We start from the raw sequence: 19694 nt of genomic DNA on the forward strand, positions 1-19694 counted from the left end.
TTTTTTTTCTTGTTTTCTTTTTCTGATAATTTCAATTTTAAAATCCTAATAAATTATTCTAAAGCATTTGATTGTGATGTTTTTTTTTTAAATTATTATTATTATTATGCAGTTGACTATATATGTAACATTTCTGAATTTAGAGACACCAGGTGGAAGTATTCAAAAAGATATCCCCCCCAGGCAGATTTGACCTGGAGATGCACCAAAAGTGGTGCATGCTACGGTGATTTTCTGTTAGGTTGTGCAGCAAAAGTTGAACTTCGACCTAAATATTGTGACCTCCACGACGCGCGTTCAATGGGTATCTGGCATTGAGGTGGAGGTTACGTTAATTGTTTGCATCTCTGAATTCCCAATTAAAGCTCTGCTCTCTTAATCATTGTAGGACTAAAGTAAAAATATCTTAAGCATGGCAAAAATAACTGTGAAGACACCAGATTAGATAACTAATATTTTGCTAATCAACACTCCGATGTACTCGCCAGAATCCTAGTAAAAAAAAGAAAGAAGGACCGATTCCAAAACCCTGATTTTGTCATCAGAGATCACTCAAAACAAACACGTTAAGCAAGGAAAGATTTCAACCATAATGGATAACTTTCTTGCTATAATATTGTTGAGGTCTTGTGTGAAAAACTACCAAAAGAAGATAAATGTCAAGACTGTATGTGTGGATGACCTTAGTGCCTGCATTACCTATTGGCCAGTAAGCAGTGGGGATTTATATTTGCTTATATGTTGGACTTTTCATTTTTTTAATAAACTTAAAAAAAAAAGAAATATTAATAATTTGGAGGCCCCCCATGCACTGACTCTGAGGACCCCCTGTCCTTGCTGTAAAAGGTTTACTGTGTTAACAACATTCAGATGAAGTTAGATGGCACTGAACCGTTGACAGGGATCGTTTCCATGTGTCAGCATGTTGTGTGTTTCTTTGAGATGAGATGCCAGCAGTGGTAAACAGAGTCGATCCCTCACACTTCATCTCAGGGCCGTCAGTCTCCTGGAAGGAGGCCAGCCGGGTTAGTGATCCCCTTCCACCTCTCTCCTGCCCCCACTCTCCCCACTCTACCCACAAACTTCAATATTTTCAGCTTCGACAGAGGACTACAACCATCAGCAACAACATATCTGTCTTTTTTCAAACATTTTCTAGTTAAAATTTGGACTTCAACTCAAGTTGGATTTTTTGTACTTTCAGGTTCTGGTTATTTGCAGCTTGTTTGTAACTTTTCACTGTTTATAACTGTTGTGTCCCCCCCCGACTGTGTTTCATTTCTGCCAGGTACAATGGCTCTTGGAGTGCTTAATTCGCAAGTTAAAAATTCCCTGAGTGGGAGTGTATTTTTTGACCGGGGCTCTATAGAGGAACAAACACCTCCACCTCCACTCCGCAGCTACCTTTGTTTGACTATTTTTACCTGCTTTTGTCCTGCATACCCCGTCAACATTGTTGCCCTGGTCTTCTCTATCATGGTAAGCGTGGCATTTCCTGAATCATCTTACAGCATGATTTGCAAACTCATGATATAAACATTCAGTTTGTGGCCAAGCTACAGACCAGACTGTTAACAATGTATTGTGTTTCCAGACTTGTAATCGGCCAGCAGGCCTGCTTAGTGTTGTTTTACCCATATTATAAAAATACATACAATTTAACCATTAAAGCATGTGACCAGGTCCCAACACGTTAGAAAACTTAAGATGACGTGTTAAAGTTTCTAAAATGTGTTTACAAATATTTAGTAAATCTTATGTTAAACATTTCTACATTAAAATGTCTACAAACAACTAGGCCTGTTATATATTTTGTTGAGTTGTATAGCCTACTTTCATTATCCCAAATGTGTAACAATGTTTAAACAGAACAGAGAAATAGGAAATTATTATCCAAAATAATAGTCCATCACATTTGGTTGCCTGGCAATGGCGTCATAAAACCTTTAAGCCGCCTACACATAGTACACGATTTGTTCTCTGCCCACTGCTAGAGCAAAAAGCATCGTAAGGTCAAATAGGGGGGCAAGGAAGCTATTTCCCGTTGCCAAGTAACAACATGCTGCTATGTCATTGTTTGCGCTTTTGAAAAGTCAGCGTCTACCAGTTCAAAGTTGAAATAATTTGAACTTTGAGCGCAGTGCAAAGCAGCAAATCAAAGCTTATAGGAAATCAACAAATCAGATTGGACAGAGAGTCTACCTAGCTGTCTGGATTTACCCTGCAGAGATCTGAGGAGCAGTTAACCATAAGTCCTCATAATCCACCGGAGTTTAAAATTACAGCACAAAGGTGAAGGGACATCCGCATAGCGTTTTGGTTTCCACACCCGGGATTGCTCTCATTTGGCCGGGAATTCCACCGGATGTCACTCTTCCGTTTTCGGATGTCCCTTTACCTTTGTGTTGTAATTCTAAACTCGGTGGATTTATGAGGACTATGGTTAACTTCTCCTCAGATCTCTGCAGGGTAAATCCAGACAGCTAGCTAGACTATCTGTCCACGACTAAAACAACCTTTTGAATACTACACGTTCCACCAAAACAAGTTTCTTTCGGAAGCAATTTTGCAGCGCCATTGTGGCTCCACTCGACGCTTAGCACTGCCCAAGATGATTGTGATTGGTTTAAAGAAATGCCAATAAACTAGAGCACCTTTTTCTCCCATCCTGGAATGTTGTGTGGACTAGCCAGACCCTCCTCTGGGGCACTGTGGAGGAAGGTCTGGCACTGCAAGACTATGTAACCTTTAACCCCCCCAGTTGCTCTGACTTCCGGGGAAACACCAGATGATACATGAGAGAGTAATTGTAAATCTTACAATGTCACAGAATTAAATCAGTAACTTTAATACCGATTTTTATCCGCCACACTGCATAATTGTTTCATTATTTTTTATTGAGAAAGTTTTTACGTACAGTGATTTTTTTATTCTCAGTCTAGGAACAGCTATGATCGTGGGGACTATGATGGGTCAAGGCGGCTGGGAAGGAATGCTCTCTATGTAGCTGTTGCCTCCATCATCATCGGCCTCCTCATCATCACTATCTCCTGCATCGTTCATTTCTCCACTGTAAGACACACTCCCGGGGTTGGCCAGCATGACAGTATAACCATTACCATGTGGTTATTATATTCACAAAACTACTTTTACTGAGATAAAATACTGTATCCACCTACACACATATAATACATGCTGATGTTTTTGAATTTCACTGTCATTGTCAAGTCCTCTTGTTTGCTTATTTATAGATTAAAAAGTATTTTAAGTATCTACTTCCATAACCTCCCTTTGTGGTGAAAATCTATGGAGACACAAAATTTTCCGTATTAAATAAATAAAATAATTTCCTAAACATTTTCAGAAATTGTTGCATCTGTAGGACATATTTTAAACACTGTCATGTGACAATTTATTTCATAATTACTCATTTGTTTATTTAATATTAAACACTTTGGGGTTTCAGGCATTGTATTTTGTGTCCAATCTGCAATCATGACACATGATGGAAAATGCAGCACGGAGGTGAAAGAGAAAAATCTAATCGTATATGAAATCTGAATGATGTAGTGCGTTAGTATGTGAGACAAAATCGCTGGCAGATTTGAATACTGTGGTTAACTACCAATACATGCAATTTAAAAGATATTGTGTAATGTGAGCATTCAATGTACTTCTGTTTGTGTTCCAGATGGATTTTTAGAGTTGTGGAATGGGAGAGAGGGGGAGAAGAGAAATCAGACAGTTGAACAGGAAAGTGTGGATGATGCGAATGAAAGGACTATGACTCGATCTCATGTTTACTTCAACCTGTCCATCACCTTCTGTCATGTTTACCATTCTTCACATGGACAATCAAGGATGAAACAATGTGGTGAATTTGTTCATTTCTGTGATTAATGTCAATAATGCTTTGAATTTTAAAAAAAAAAGGCAACTTACTACAAATGTGTAGCAAATCCATGGTCCACAGCAAGGTTTTGTTAGGCCGTGACTCCAAAGACCCCGTTGTCTTTTGCTCAAAACATTGCTAGAGCTAGATGATGACTGTAAACAGTCTACAACTTATAACCCACTTTATCCATGACAAAACTAAATGATGTTAATAAACGATATTCCAATAAGAAAAGAACAACTTTTTCAAACTTCTTCTAGACAGTGCCATTAATCTGTACAAAACTTGGCACTTAGCATCTCCCGTATGACCTGACAACATTTTGTTAAATATTTTTCATCAAATAAAAATTGCGCATGTCATGCACAAACAAATTTGTGTTGCTAACTGTTTAAACACCAACTTTGCCATATCTTAGCAAAAATAAATGCTAAACCCAAACTTTGGATTATTCCTTGGTATGGCCCTCTGAGGCTCTAAAACAAATTTCACAGAAATTGGCCACAAGGGGGCGCTACAAATACAAAACGTTTAAATCTCAGGAATGGCTTATCCAATTTTTACAAACTTTGATGGGTGCCATCTAGGGCCACTCCTGAGGCTCCCCTTACAGTGGGGTAATGATTGGTTGAAGTGAGCGTGGCCTATGAGACCCACGTTTGGATAAATCACTTACACTAAAGTGAATTACTTGAAATTAACAGGGTAGATGTACATGGGTGGTTGACTTAACTTACCAAATATTACAGATGTGGACCACTGTGTAGCGCTACAATGACGTTGAGCGTGTTTTTGCCTATAACTCCCACATTACACATTGCACATTAAAAAACTTTACATCCTCGTATTCACTGTATCAAGCTGAGTCACCTGATATAGGCCATACCCATTTCCACTCAAAGTTTTTTTCACAATATCAAAACCAACTGTTTCAAACTCGTTCTAGGCCGCGCGACAGATCTGCACAAAACCTGGTATGTAGCATCTCCATCTCACAGCTTTTTGTTGCGTTAAAGCATGCACATTTGACGCCCAAACAACTTTTAACAAGCAAGCTACCAAACACATATTATATCATATCTCGGCCAAATTAAATGTTATCTGCAAAAGACTTGAGAGCAGTGTTTCACGTCTCTCCACGATGCTCTGTACCATATTTGGTGAAGATTGGACTTTAATGGGGCACCTTAATCAACGTTTGTTTTGGTTTTGTAAATGCTATCAACACCAAACCTGTGATGATTGTTTGGCATGACACTTGGAGACTCTGTACCAAATTTGGCAATAATCAACGTGCACAGTACATGATACCAAACAGCACTTGTGATTTATAACTTTGTAACTTAATAATATAACCAGTAAAAACAAACTGTCTTTTGGAGCTAAGAACTAACAGTTTCCCCATTCTGCTGATGTCTCTGTTGTCTTCCTAGCCCTTACAGAAGGTTTTGCATCCAGCGTAGAAGTCCAACATTTTTTGGGGTCATTGCTCTATTAATCCATACTGTTACATGCAGGATTGATACACTGTATGTCATACATGTAAATAATTTGTCCTTTATGTGAGTTATAATGTTCAATATGTTTATTTTTGCACTGGATGACTCCATATATATAAAACTGTTGTAGACAACACAAATGCTTGTGTGGCATTGCTGTGTGTGGGAAATCAATCTGTGAGATTTATGTTATTTACTTGTCTTTATGGTCCTACAACCTTTTTAATGCAACGGCATTGTACCGCCGACCTTGCGGCTCACACCTCTCAATATTTCCTGACATTTGCCTCCACACGTAATGCTTTGGGTTCCGCTTTCACGCGCTCCACCGGTTCGCCAATGTGGACTCCCGTCGGGACGACTGGCGCCATGAGGCCTGGGACCCCGGTCATGACTGCTAGCAGTTCTAGTTGATTATTGATATTTTGTGCTACAGCATTTATCTCCATTGTTATTGCAATGTGTATGTCATAACTTTGGTATGTACAGTTCAACTTGGGAATTTTACTCTGCTCTTTAGATCGTACTAGATCAATTCCTGCTCTACATCAAGATTTTGTCTAAGAATAATTGTATCAACAAACCTCCTTTGTTTCATATTTTTCTATGTTTTACTTTAAAAGGGCAACCCAACCGCTCAGTTGACATGCTGCAAAGAGCACTACACCAAATATGAAAACAGTTGTATAATGGGTTTTTAAAGTGAGACTATGTAACCTTTAAAGAGGAAATAATCAATTATTGGAGCAGAAAAGGTCTAATAGAGTATTTAATTGCATTGTGGGAACAAATATTTTTTAGTGGGATTTGAGCTCAACCGATTCTTGGGAATCAAAGACAGAGTATCTTTTCCTTTACGGCTTCAGTTAAAAAAATAAAAAAATTCTATTCAAATCCGTCACTAACTAAATTGTTGAGGTGCCCCTTTAACAACATACTAAAAACGACTTCCTCTTTCTTGGCGACTGCAGTGAAAATGTCACACGTTTGATCATTTTCATCTTGCTAATGACAGAATTAAGCTATTCCTGCTGTCATGTTCCCTGACTGTTGCTACACTGTTTCCTGTGTGGATTTCCATGCCATGGCTCCAGACTGTACCACATTTGGTGTCAAAGCTATCATGTAAAAGTAATCACAAACCAAAATATCACATTACATGTCTTAAGATTCTCTACATCTGTTGCCTATTAGACCTCGTACCCCACCTCTATATTAAACCTTTAAATGATGTATAAAATTAGGATTAAAAATAAATATATATATTTACAGAAACAGACTCAGGCCTATGTCTTTTTCACCCAAGTTAACTTAGAAACCTCCTTTAAACCTTGAAGTACAACCTTCCTTGCGGGGACATTTTCTTGTAGTTTGATATGTCATAGTATATCTCCAACTAAATATAGAAGATTCCCCCTTCGTGTTGCAGGTTGCCCAGCATGTTACGTGGTCAAGATGAACTGACCCTGTTGCAAGGTAACTGAAACATACTGTATGTAAAGTGTCACTGACTAGAACTACTAGAACGCTTGGGTCCTTGTAAATTACAGAGTGTGGTCTAGACCTACTCTATCTGTAAAGTGTCTTGAGATAACTCTTGTTATGAATTGATACTATAAATAAAATTGAATTGAATTGAATAAAGTGAAGATGCAGATGGGTTCAAGAAGGGATATGTGTTATATCAATCTCACCTTATCATATCAATCTCACCCCAAAACCTCTTCTCAATTTAGCTTTATTGTTGCTATTTCACCATACTTTTTGGCTGTTTTCATACATTTATTTTCACAGCTCTCCATGCAGCTACATTCAAACCTTCATGAACATACAAATTGACAAAATAAAACACACCTGTGAATATAATAAACAAATAAATAAACGATACTGTTTGGGTTTTCACTTTTTGATTAGCGGTATGCACCTATTTCGTCAAACTAATCTTCTGTATGCAGGTGCAATTTGAAACAGTGCCTCTGATGTAACAGGCCTGCTGCCAAGTTTCAGCAGTTATTATAATGCACTTGGACAAATAAGGTATGGCAGTAATCTTGTACTATTATCTCCCATTACTTGAAAGAGCATTGCAGCGTGTCTGTAGTGCCACCTCTTTGATGTCACACCAAAGCAAAACTCGAGAGAACAAGATGAAAAATGAAATGGAGGCCGGGATTAGGCAACTTGAAAGCATGCTTAGAAAGATTACAGATCAAGGTAGACTTTGTGACAGGAAACTGATTGCCTTCCAATTTAATGAAACTCCTTTGTATTGAAAATTCACACAAACAAAATGTATTAATGTAGTTTTCATTTCATTTTTTTCGTTAAAGTGATTTGATTTCCAGCTTTGTGAGACGGCTGTGTTTTCTCTTTCCTACCAGAAAAATGAATCATATTATTTTCCTGCTCGCATTCAACAACATCAACTCACCTGAAGCTGTTTTGCTGCTAGCTGCAATAGCTGATACATTTGGAGAGCACTCCATGACTCACATGAAGTGCTCATAAATAGGCCACTCAAAGCAGCTGCTTCCATTAGCACAAGATAGAGCTTCCATGCGTACATATCCCATGACACATTCCTCCCAGGGAGCAGCAGTTTGATCCAGTTTGAAAACATGAAAGAGGGTAACTGTGGGAATGATGCAGAGCACACAGGGAAACATAAACCTTCAGTTTGGTACCAGTTTGGTTTATTTTAAAAACTGAATTTTGTCTCAGTTTTATGAAAGCTGAATGACTTGACTTTTTATTATTATAGAATATCATAGTATATCCCCAACTAAATATAGAAGATGTAGCTGTGTAAATCTTCTAATAGAGTACTTCAATGCAATGTGGAAAAAGGCTTGGAGAATCATAGAAGATCAAAACCACCAGGGCAACAGCCTTTTCTCACCGTAAAAGCCAAATGAATTAAAGGCAAATGTGAAACTATAACAACACAACAGCACATCGACATATCAACGGGTCCTCGGTGGAGAGGGCGGACGAGTCCACATTATCGAGGGTCTGACCTGGGCGCTGCATACGGACTCAGAAGTGGGAGATGCAAGGCAGAGACTGTTTCACCTCAGACGTATGAGGAAATTCCGGGTACACACTCAAATACTGAGCAATTTCTACTCCTGCATCATGACAGAGTCCGGATGGGGAACATCACGGCTTTGTACGAAAACAGCACCGCAAGGCCCTGCAGAGATTGGTTCATTGGGCTGAACACGCAAGAAGCGCTGTTTAAAGAATATTTACACCAGGTGCTGCAAGGAGAAGGCTAGGAGAATCATTAAAGGTCCAAGTCAGCCGGGTAACAGCCTTTTCCCTCTGTCGAGGTGGGGTAGAAGGTACCGATTACACCAGGCCAGCACTGGGACGCTCAGGAGGAGCTTCTACCCTCAGGCCACTAGGATCCTACACAAGCACACTGCTTCTGCTTTATGAAGTTAAAGGAGCTGATTACATCTCACTGGAATTGCACCTCATATGATTTCATGTGACAAAAAAAAAATAGTAGTGAATTGATTGATTGGTGTCTTGGGGGCAATGGGATGAGCTGTAGACACAACATTGGAATTGCAATGGCTAATGTGGTAGCAAACAGTTGCCCCTTTACACATCCATTCATAGCAATTTAAGCATTACTTCAAAGTTGTGTTTGTGACAACCCGAGCAAATGCTAAGTCAAATATTTACTCTCCTTTACTTTTTTCTTAGGGTTCATCACTGCAACTGACAAAATTAGGCACTTAGTTATGCCATCCATCGTCAATATAAAAACACTGATTATAGCAGCTTTAAACTCAACATTTAAGAGTTTTGTAGAGTGTTGTGTTAACGACAACAAGCCTACGGTTATATTGTGACATTTATGATTACATATGGGAACATATCAGTACTGATATTGCTTATTGTTGATGTAGTGGGTCAGTGAATGTCTTTGATAGTAATATGACAAGCTGTCATGTATTTGTAGCTGTCTGCTGTTGAGATGCACTTTACTCTGTTCCTAAATGAGTTAACACAGCATTATGACACCCATGTCTATACGGGTGCTGCTTATGTCAACACATATCTTTGTCCACTTGAAGTGATGCCCACCAAGCTTATAGCAGCTAAACTAGATGCTTGTCAAGAGAGATCTGATTATTGTGTTACGCTATGTACTGTCTTAATGTGCTTTTAAAACCGACAATGGGACACTGTCCAGAGGCAGTTAAGAACACCCAGCTTGAGAAGTCAATTGTGTAGAAATTAAGAAAGTTCTTAAAGTTAAAAACTTGATTTCCACGTATTTATTTTCACTGTTTCCAATGTGGTGCAGAATAGATATAAAGGGTATGGTTTGTATGCATGTTCAGGATGACATACTGATTGATCATTTACTTGTAAGAGACCTGAAATCAGGAAGACTAAAATATTTTATAGTGATTATAGAATGTACTGCTGTTTACAATTATAGTAAGGATCACATCACTCATGCACTTCCTGAGTGACACACAGCTGCTGAGTGACATCCCTGATTGCACACAGCAGTCCGGGATGGGAGAAAAAGGTGCTCCGGTTTATTGGCATTTCTGCTGACCAATCACAATCATCTTGGGAGAAAAGGTTAACTATAGTCCTCATAAATCCACCTGGAGTTTAAACTACCAACACAAAGGAAGGCCAAGGCAACGGATATCCGGCCTAAATGAGTGAAATACGGCGGAATTTCCGTTAGCAACGGAGCAATCCGGGAAGTGGAACGTCGTGGACATAGACCACTGTAAAATGACTCTCTATCGACGAAGAGGTTTCAGTTCCGGTGCTGCCGGAGTTTCCGCTGGATGTCCCTCATTTCCAGCCGGATGTCCCTCAGCTTCCCCTTTCTTCGTGTTGGCATTCTAAACTCCAAACTAGAAACGACAATCAAATTATATTTTAATCTTTTTTTTGAGTAAAATTTTCATCACACGCTCAACAGCCATTTGAAATCCAGAACTCGCCCTACATCTACATGTTCCACCAAAACAAGTTCCCCCATGACGATTGTGATTGGTTTAAAGAAATGCCAATGAATCAGAGCACGTTTTTCTCTTATCCAGTAATGTTGTGTGGACTAGCCAGACCCTCCTCTGCAGCGCTGTGGAGGAAGGTCTGGCAGACTACTGTGAGATGGACTGAACATGCGTCAGCTACACTCGACAGTGAGGCTAGCACAGGCTGAAACTGCAGTATAGGAACCACTTAGACTTTACTGAATTTCAGCAATGACATCTTTAGTCTTTTTTTAATCTGTCAAGTTATAAAGTTACGACTGAGTTTTAAGGAAAAGTTAGAAGGCTACCAATAACAACCAGCCATTCCTGCTGGGACCTGGAATATGTTACTTTGTATGCCATGTAAATCTCCGCCCATATTGCTTTCTGCATCTGTCAAAATCTGGCAGTAAAATAAGTGTAAAGCAAAATATGTATGGTTTTATGTTCTGTGATTTTAATAATCATTGCACAGGTGCATGGAATTTAAATTTACAGCAATCAGATGACAGATGAAAGTCATCCGATACAGGTTTGTACAGCGTATTTATTTTTCATCTATGTTTATTGTCCCAGGTCTTCTGTCCTTGCTTCTGAGAAGACCTGCTTATAAAAATATGTGTGTCTGCAGTCACGTTTTGGGAGCTAACAGAGAGTTACAATATGTCCTGCCTGCGCACAGCCAAGGTGCCAATCTGTTTTCCATTGGTTTTCTCTCTCAAGTGCTGACTTTGATCCCAAATCCTGGCATTGTGAATTATGTGTGTGATTTTGTGAGAAAGACAAAGACAGAGAAAGAGAGAGAGAGAGAGAGAGAGAGAGAGAGAGAGAGAGAGAGAAAGAGAGAGAGAGAGAGAGAGAGAGCCACGGCAACAGGTTTACAGCCTTATCTGTCACATTCAGTCTAATTCTGCTATTTGGAATTTGTGTGTTTTTTGTGGTATTACATCATGTTTTGATATTATTCACAGTTGATCAATAGTTTGCAACACTGTTGAGGAATTTTACATTGCTAACAGCGCTTGTATCTTTGTATCTTTGCATCTTTGCCATAGTCCCAGAGGGAAGCCGCAGATTCTTGACTTTTTTTCCTGTGAGGCCTATTAGTCTGCACAAAGTTCTTGACCACAGACAATTCAAACCTGTCTACTCGCCAGCAATAATATTTCTGGCCTGTAGAGGGGCCTGACTAGAGGGCCTACTGATCCTGCCTTCCACTAAGTTATACAGTAAACAGACATGGGTATAAATACGCAGACTGTACATTCATGGTTTTCAATGTAATTAAGAAAGCAGAAGAGAAGATCGAACAAATAAAACCCACAAACAAAACACATACTGTATGTCTGTATAGAATACAGAACAAGCATTTCTATTGATGGTCTAAAGACGTTGCAAGGAAAAACAAATACGATTCTTGTAATATTTACCAGTTTAGGCCAATGTCCTAATTCTACATTAAGCCATCATTTTATTTTCATAAAACTAATTTATTTTCCATTTTCATCTCTAACATACACTTGACACAAACAGCACTGTTACATATAAATATACTTATAATAGCAATAGTATTTTTTTTAACATGTTGGCACAAGTTGGTGATTACTGTATGCATTTTTATCTGAGCTCACTTCACATTTAAAAACTGCTGTTTTTAAATGTGAAATGAGTTAGTTTTGTTGCTATTTGCCACCCAAAATTTAGTAAATACCCCGCAAATACTTTTTCAATTTCCTACACTGTTCCAGGTTGTATTGAAAGATTTGAATTAAAACAATAATTAAAATCAATTTCAAGAATTGATTGAAAAATTTAAATTTCCAAGTCTTTAAATGTAACAGCACTTTTCAGCTCCCTCACTTTGTAATTGAGACATTTGCCAAAGTAACTGTTGTGTTTGACAATATTAGCCTTGACAGTGAGTAACTGTATATACTGAAAACATAACTATACATGTTAATAGCTTATTGGAATAAACAGCCTGAATGAACCTTATTTAATTTTCAGAAAAAAAGATTATCAGTTTCACATCATTGTAATAAGATTTCATCCACAGTAAAAATTGGGTTCTTGATTATTTTACCTGCACCTGAAACAGCACTAATCCTATCATTTTCTAAGAGATGACTGCACTTTAAATTGACTGCAGTTTAAATTTTGATTAAACCTACCCCTATAACTGTTTTTTTCTTCTTTTTTTAAGCATTTTCCTTCTTGCATACCAGCCACATGATTTTCATGGCCTTACTCAGAGCACATACTGTTGTGACAACCTCCCACCTCTTTAACAACTTGGAAATCGGAGCAACTTTAGCTAAATAAGATCTCATGAGAGAAATCATTGTGACTGACACAGAAGGATCATAAATTTTATGCAGAAACCTCAGATGAACAACAATTCAGAGTATTAATTTGCAACAGATCATGGTGTGTCCTGTATCCACTATGTCCTAGTGAAGCAATATAATGTAGTGTGTGTATAATGTACATTCAACAAAATGCTGCAATCAAGGCTGGCCCTAGACTTTTGGGGGGCCGGGTTTTGTTGTAAATTGTTGCCTCTTCACGTGACACTGAACCTTGTATATTGTAAATATTAGTTTAAGCACACATAATGTATTCATAAGAAGAGGAAATCCCAGCCCACTTTTTGATCAGTATTTTGAGTACAGCCCCTTAAATAGACTACAGTTAACACAGTATTTGTCTATTACCTCCTAACCCTATGAATGGTCCTCCTCAAGGTCTTTTGCAAAACGTTTTTTTTTACTTTCCAGAAGTGTATGTTTGGAGGGGCCAGACCTTACTCCACAGTGCTGTGAAGAGAGGTCCGGCAATGCAAGACTATTATACAGTGACCTTTCATCCATATAACATATGGCTGTTGCAATATGAAAGGAACTATAGCGCTTCCTAAACCAACTTCCAAATGTAATTTATTTTACCTAAATCACGGGCCGCAGTGCTGGTGAACTGTTGAAGCATAGCTTGTGAAGATACTTATGCCAGTTTGTGTAGAATTTGTTTCTTGTCTTATTCAGAATATTGTTTAACTTATGTGAAATTCTTTTTTACCACAAAATCCTGGGAGTGCTGGTTTTGTATGGGACAATAAATAATAATAATAATAATAATAATAATAATAATATTAATAATAATAATAATAATAATACTTTTTATTTGGAATGCACTTTACATTTAAGACAAACCTCAAAGTGCTACAGGTAAAAAAGCAAGGTAAAAACATCATTTTAAAATATATATAAATATATATATAAATAGTGCAAAGACATTATTGTGCAAGGTTAAAACTCATAAGTTCTGCTAAGAAGAAATGTTTTTAGTCCTTTTTTAAAGGTCTCAATAGTCTGTGGTGCCCTCAGATGGTCAGGGAGGGCATTCCAAGTCTGAGGAGTGGCAGATGAGAAGGCACAATCACCCATGGTGCTGAGCTAAGTTTTCTGGGGAGAAGGGATTTCCCCAGACTTCTCATCAGGATCCTTGCAGCACTATTTTGAACAATACTGTAGTTTCTACAGACTCTTGTTAGGGATCCCGATGAGAAGTGCGTCACAGTAATCCAGTCTGGAGGAGACAAAGGTGTGGACCAGTTTTTCAGCATCAGCCAAGGTGAGTGTAGAACGGAGCATTGCAATATTTTTGAGAGGATAGAAGGAGATCTTGCAGAGGTTTTTGACCAGAGATAGTCGGATGCATGGGGGATGACTGGACTTGATGTGAGGTGTCAACAAGGATTGCCTCAATTTTGGAGCTGTTCAACTGGAGACATTTGTTTCTTCCACACCTTTATCTCCTCCAGACAGGCGGTGAGTGTTGAAGACGATGATGCTGTTGGTGAAGCTGCAGTGGGGTGTGAGTCAGATTTCATGTACACTTGTGTGTCCTCAGCATAACAGTGAAATGAGACTCCATGGTGGCTGATGACGTGGCCGAGGGGGAGGATGTAAATGATGAAGAGGATGGGGCCAAGGACTGACCCCTGGGGGACTCCGCAGGGGACTGTGTGTTGCTGGGACCTTGCGTTTCCAAGTGAAATGTACTCTGTTCTGTCATTGAGGTTTGATTTAAACCAGTTCAGAGCAGTGTCAGTAAGTCCAGTGGTTTGGTGTAGCCGGTTGAGGAGTATGCCATGATCCACAGTGTCAAAAGCAGCAGACAGATCAAGGAGTATGAGGAGGGAAGGTGAGCCAGCATCAGCCGCCATTTGTAGGTCATTTGTGACTCTAACCAGGGCTGTAATGTAATGTAGAATCTGTGCTGTAAGCAGAGCGGAAACCAGACTGGAATTTTTCAAAAAGGTTTTTATGTTTGAGGTGGTCCTGGAGATGGGTGGCAACAACTTTTCCAGTACTTTGGAGAAGAATGTGAGATTGGAAATGGGCCTGCAATTTGTAAGTGTATCTTGATCTCAGTGGGGTTTTTCAGATGTGGTCTGATTATGGTAGTTTTAAGGGCAGATGGAACATTGCCAGACTGGAGGGAGTGGTTTATTACAGTAGTAATCAGAGGGCTTAGGGCAGGGGTGTTTGCTTTGACTAAAGCTGTAGGAAAGGGGTCGAGGGCACAGGTGGTGGGTTTCATCCTTTAAAAAATTACCTTAGTTGTCCATTTTGCTGTTTCTGAGCTTACTTTTTTCCAAAAACGGCACAAAATGTTTCAGTTTCTATCAGTGTTTGGGAAATTACATTTTTATTATGTTACTGTCTCATGTTCATTAAAAATTTGAAATCTTTTCTAGGGGTCCCTAAGCTCTTGCTAAGAGCGCTTAATGGGTAAGACCCTCTGGCTGCAACCCTAATTGTTTCTCTCTCTGCTTTGTCAGCGGATTTTCAGCCTTAAAGACATCTCTGTGTTGAAATCATATTTTAAACATTTCATATGATAGTGTTACTCACTGGAAACCCTGCCACAGTAATCATTTCGCAGCTTACTTAGATTGGTCTTATATTGGAGTATCAATCAGACGAGCTAAAGGGTAGGCTCATGTAATGACTTTAAAATCCAATGTGGTATATTTCCAATTTGTGAGCCAGCATTAGGGCCAATTCGTTAAAATCTAAAACCTAACATGACATGATAAAAAACTGTCTCCATAAAAAAGTCTCCATGTGACTCCCGTTGGTTTCAGGACTTTATGGGGCACGTGCAAACCCCCGAAAAGTAGCAGAGACGAAGGATGCATCATGATTGAAGAAAAAAAATGAAACAAACATGAGACTTGGACAGAAAAGGGTTCCTAGTTTGGAAACTGTATACACTTGCTATGTAGTAAACATAGCAAGAGTAAGAAAAACAAAGTCCTTGACTGAGTCTTAATTTAGGTTCCTCTCATGATAGCTGAGCACACCTCTGTTTGTTCCCATTCTTGTGTTGAACAGCCGAAACTATTTGTTTGGCCATACTCTGCGATGCAGAAGTCATTGTTTTGTCTGACAGGCGGCTTTGCTTGTTCTTCGTAACAACCTCGGCCCCCCTCCCAATCCTGTCTGCAGCAGGAGCCCTGTGTAATTACATCCAACCCATTCCCCTCTCCCTTACGCGTGATATCACTGCTGATAGACTAGCACAGCCCCTCCTCTCTCTCTCTCTCTCTCTCTCTCTCTCTCTCCTCTCTCTCTCTCTCTCCCCCTCTCTCTCTCTCTCTCTCTTTCTCTCTCTCTCTCTCAACAAGTGTGCACTACTGCCTCGCCTTCAGTTGTGTGTAGTGCAGCGGATCAGATGGAGAGAGAAAAGGAAGAGGGTGAGACAGAGGCAGAGATGAGAGAAGGGGAAAGAGCATGATAGACAGCTGAAGAGGGAACTGCTGTTCATTTAAACAGAAATGGATGATGGCTTACTCATACAGCGGGATATTTATCCAGAAGACAAACTGTTGGCTGAGTCTGCGAGGTAAGTGAGCAACTGGTATATGAATCTAATGACTTTGCTCTGTCATGCGACAGCACACAATATTCAAAAGTCTTGGCGAGCTGAAGTAAACATCCAGGCAGTAAAAAAGGTGTGTTTCCCCACAGGACTGGAGGCAACCTAAGCGTCTTAAAATGTGACGTAATTAGACACTAAATTAAGCAAAGATACACAAAAGAGATCTCTTTGTTCTTGGTTTGCTGCATCCTCAGACTCTCTGGGGAAGTTTTCAATTGTTTGTGATGAATAACAATCCTCCTTAATCTCCTAAAAATGAAAGAACGGAAGCTCCTCTCCACCTGTGGGTTGAAGGCTGCACCAAAGCTAGATCAAACACTCTGTGACTTTATCAAATCCACCTGTCACACCCATTACAGTTGTGGGTATATAAAATTCACTGAGGCAGGGGAATCTGTTTAAGATAAGACGGATTGACAAGAGGTGATAAGAGGTCTGGGTGCGACATTGCTGTCAAGGTTTGCCAACAGCTCTAGGTAGACCTTTTTGTGTGTGTTGTTTTTTGTGTAACCCACAGAGAGAAAGAGATCCAAGTGAATAATTCAGTTGGGGATACATCATTTTAATTCATGAGATTTTTCTTACGGCAAGTGACTGCACTCATGCTATTAACTACTTACAGTATTTGAGAATGCAGAGCACAACTTCTGAATTGAGAACTAGAGCCACCATTCTTGAGCTTTAAAGATATTTTCCTTATTGCAACATTAAGGCCAATAGAAACTTATCATTATTAAACTATTGAAACTCAAAATTAAAAGCTCCCACTCTCTGCCTTGTGTTGTGTTTGCCTTATCCATGTTCGTGGATTAGTACAAATATAAACCTTGACTAACATGATCAATACTTTAACTAAATTACGTTAACTGTACTGACTTTCATCCATCATGATGACACACATTTTGGTGTTCTAACAGAATTACATGGAAGAGATCATTGCGTGTCCCCTTTTTTATGGAATTAATAGTGATAGTAAACAACATTAAAAGACAGGTGTTCAAAGTTTAGTGTCTAAGTAAGTGTTTTTATTGCATAGAGATGACTGCAAATGCTCATTTGTTTGAACTATATCTGTCCAAGCATAGGACCTGAATGAACATCGCATCAATTCAGATACTCTAACCTGAGAATTTCTTTGATCAATTCTCACAATAACTGCCACAACAACAGGAAATCAGCAAGTATTTTTCTGATGTTGATTGAATGTTTTTATGAATTAAAAATTATGAGACTCGATAATCAATCTTCAGGTAAACAATATTCACTCTCTGTAGCATAAGTTGTGCTATTCCAATGTAAATTTATGGATATGCAAATTTACCAAATGGAAAAATAATGGGAGTGAATTTTCAATCTAGTTCCTGATATTGTGTATCGGTATTAGCATATGGGCCATCTGTACTGCAGATGTTAATAAGGATTATGAAGAAAGATGAGCACATCAAGTATGTGGACAAGTGTGGAAGAGTGGGGTAGTGCATGTGAAACAAAAGCTATGCAGCATCTGATCTGATTGATACAGAATGTGGGTTTATTTTGGTGAATCAAAGTGCAGCCCCACTTTTGGTATATAGTTTAAGGCTTGCAGTGCCCCAGTGGTGCACATAGAAAGGGGATGGGTCTGTGAGGAAACCATTATCATAAATTATCAGTCTAAGGAATAGTTTTGGGGTTAGTAACAGTGACATAGACACTGATATTATCACTTTAAAAGCAGTGCATACTGACAGTTGTGGTAATGGAGTGCATAGTCCCGATCAGTGTCTTTTAAGCAGAAAACATATTCTTATTATGTGAGAGTTGTATACGTGTGAAAGAACAGCAGCCTATGCATATTGTGTGGTTTATTTTTGCAGCAGCCAAATGGTGGTTGTGTCAAATTTAACAAAGCTAACCGCAGTGGACTTCTAAGTGGAGTACTTAATTTGTGTAAGCTTGATTTAGGAATGGGCACAGTGTGAAGCACAACACAAACCTCAATAACAGCTTTAGTGGTACAGATTCACTAACAGATTTACAATTAATCAAATTACGAAAACCAAATGACATGCAGTAAACCCAGGGTTTTGGGGCCTTGGGACAGTTGCCCACTTCTGTAATCCAGACCTGCCAACGATGTCTGCAGGTATGCATTTCAACCATGATTCCACAGTACTTCAAGTAGAGGGGGGGAACTCATCTGTGGGGTGGTTGGACTGTTTGCTCTCCATGGCACATGGTTGGCAACCCCAGATCTATTTCCTTTCCTGTGGTTATTGCTATTATCAGAATAAAATGTTTAATTACAAGCATGACTTTTGGTCACCAATTTCATTTGACATTTAACGTAAAAAATAAGCACAGAAAGGTTTCTGCAACTAGTTTGGGCTTTTTGTCACACCGGCTCAGATGCAGTCTCGTATAATGCAGCTATCTCCCTGCGCATCTCATGAAAGTTTAATATGTTAACTGACTGACACAAAACTAGTTTCTATGTCCTATCTCATACTCTGCTTGTGTTTAATTCCTCCTAATTGTTCTATTTGTTTCCTCTCCTACAGACACCGGTAGGAATTTACTGGAATCATAATCTTTTGATAGTGGGAAATCAACATTGCCAGAAAATGCTGCAAGGCTCATCTATTTGGCGGAGTGGTGGTGTGTCACCCTAAAGAAGCTAAAAAGAAAAATAGAGCTTTGAGGAGTAAACATTCATCTCTGCAGTGAGAGGTACAGGCAGAGACATTCCTGCTGTTGACTTATCTGAATATTAGGCAAAACCAAATGTGTATTATGCCAAGAAAAACTCCCCTCTTACAGTGACAATCCATATTGATTTTTTTTCGCCTCACAATACCTTAAGCATCTATAGACAAGAGTAATCATAAGGATACAAAGTTCAACAAATAAGTCGAAAATCAAGACATTGGTGATGATCAATCTTAGTCAATCCATAATAATAAACTAAGGACATCATGGAACCAACTTAAAATTTGAACATTTAGGTTGATCAACACTGAACACTGCAGTCCAGTCTTCAATATGGAATCTGAAGAGAGCATAACAGGACTTTCTACCGCTGCGTTGGTGGCCATTGGCTGCAACACGTTTGTCGCCATCCTCCTCCTTCTTCTCTTTCTAATTCTCTACCGAGCCTGCGGGGTCCCCTCCAGCCCGAAGAGGCTGCCGGTCCTGGCTCTGAGTGGAGGAGAAACCCAGCAGGCGAATGAGCACAAGTACCTGTTGACCTCCTGACTGCAGAAACATGAGTCAAATGTAGCAATGGAGCGATGGCCTCGGCGCACCGCTCCACAGGAGAGGGGACCGAGGGAGCACTGGGAAACAGCTCTGCCTCAC

At 39.3% G+C, this 19694-nt stretch overlaps 1 protein-coding gene across 2 annotated transcripts; it reads left to right on the top strand.

Annotated features, from left to right (window-relative positions):
- The first annotated feature begins 1044 nt into the window (after positions 1 to 1044).
- On the top strand, positions 1045 to 3888 carry LOC116687403 (transmembrane protein 233). Of its 2 annotated transcripts, none has more exons than XM_032512764.1 (4): positions 1045 to 1182; positions 1289 to 1479; positions 2938 to 3072; positions 3692 to 3888. In XM_032512764.1, exons 2-4 carry the CDS (start codon positions 1294 to 1296, stop codon positions 3701 to 3703), a joined length of 333 nt encoding a protein of 110 aa, XP_032368655.1. In that variant the 5' UTR covers positions 1045 to 1182; positions 1289 to 1293; the 3' UTR covers positions 3704 to 3888. The 2 variants fall into 2 exon arrangements, with proteins under 2 accessions (XP_032368655.1, XP_032368654.1); XM_032512763.1 differs by having other exon boundaries at positions 1077 to 1204.
- Positions 3889 to 19694: the final 15806 nt, after the last annotated feature.

Source organism: Etheostoma spectabile, chromosome 4, assembly GCF_008692095.1.
Source record: "Etheostoma spectabile isolate EspeVRDwgs_2016 chromosome 4, UIUC_Espe_1.0, whole genome shotgun sequence".
In the NCBI taxonomy this organism is placed as follows: Eukaryota; Metazoa; Chordata; class Actinopteri; order Perciformes; family Percidae; genus Etheostoma; species Etheostoma spectabile.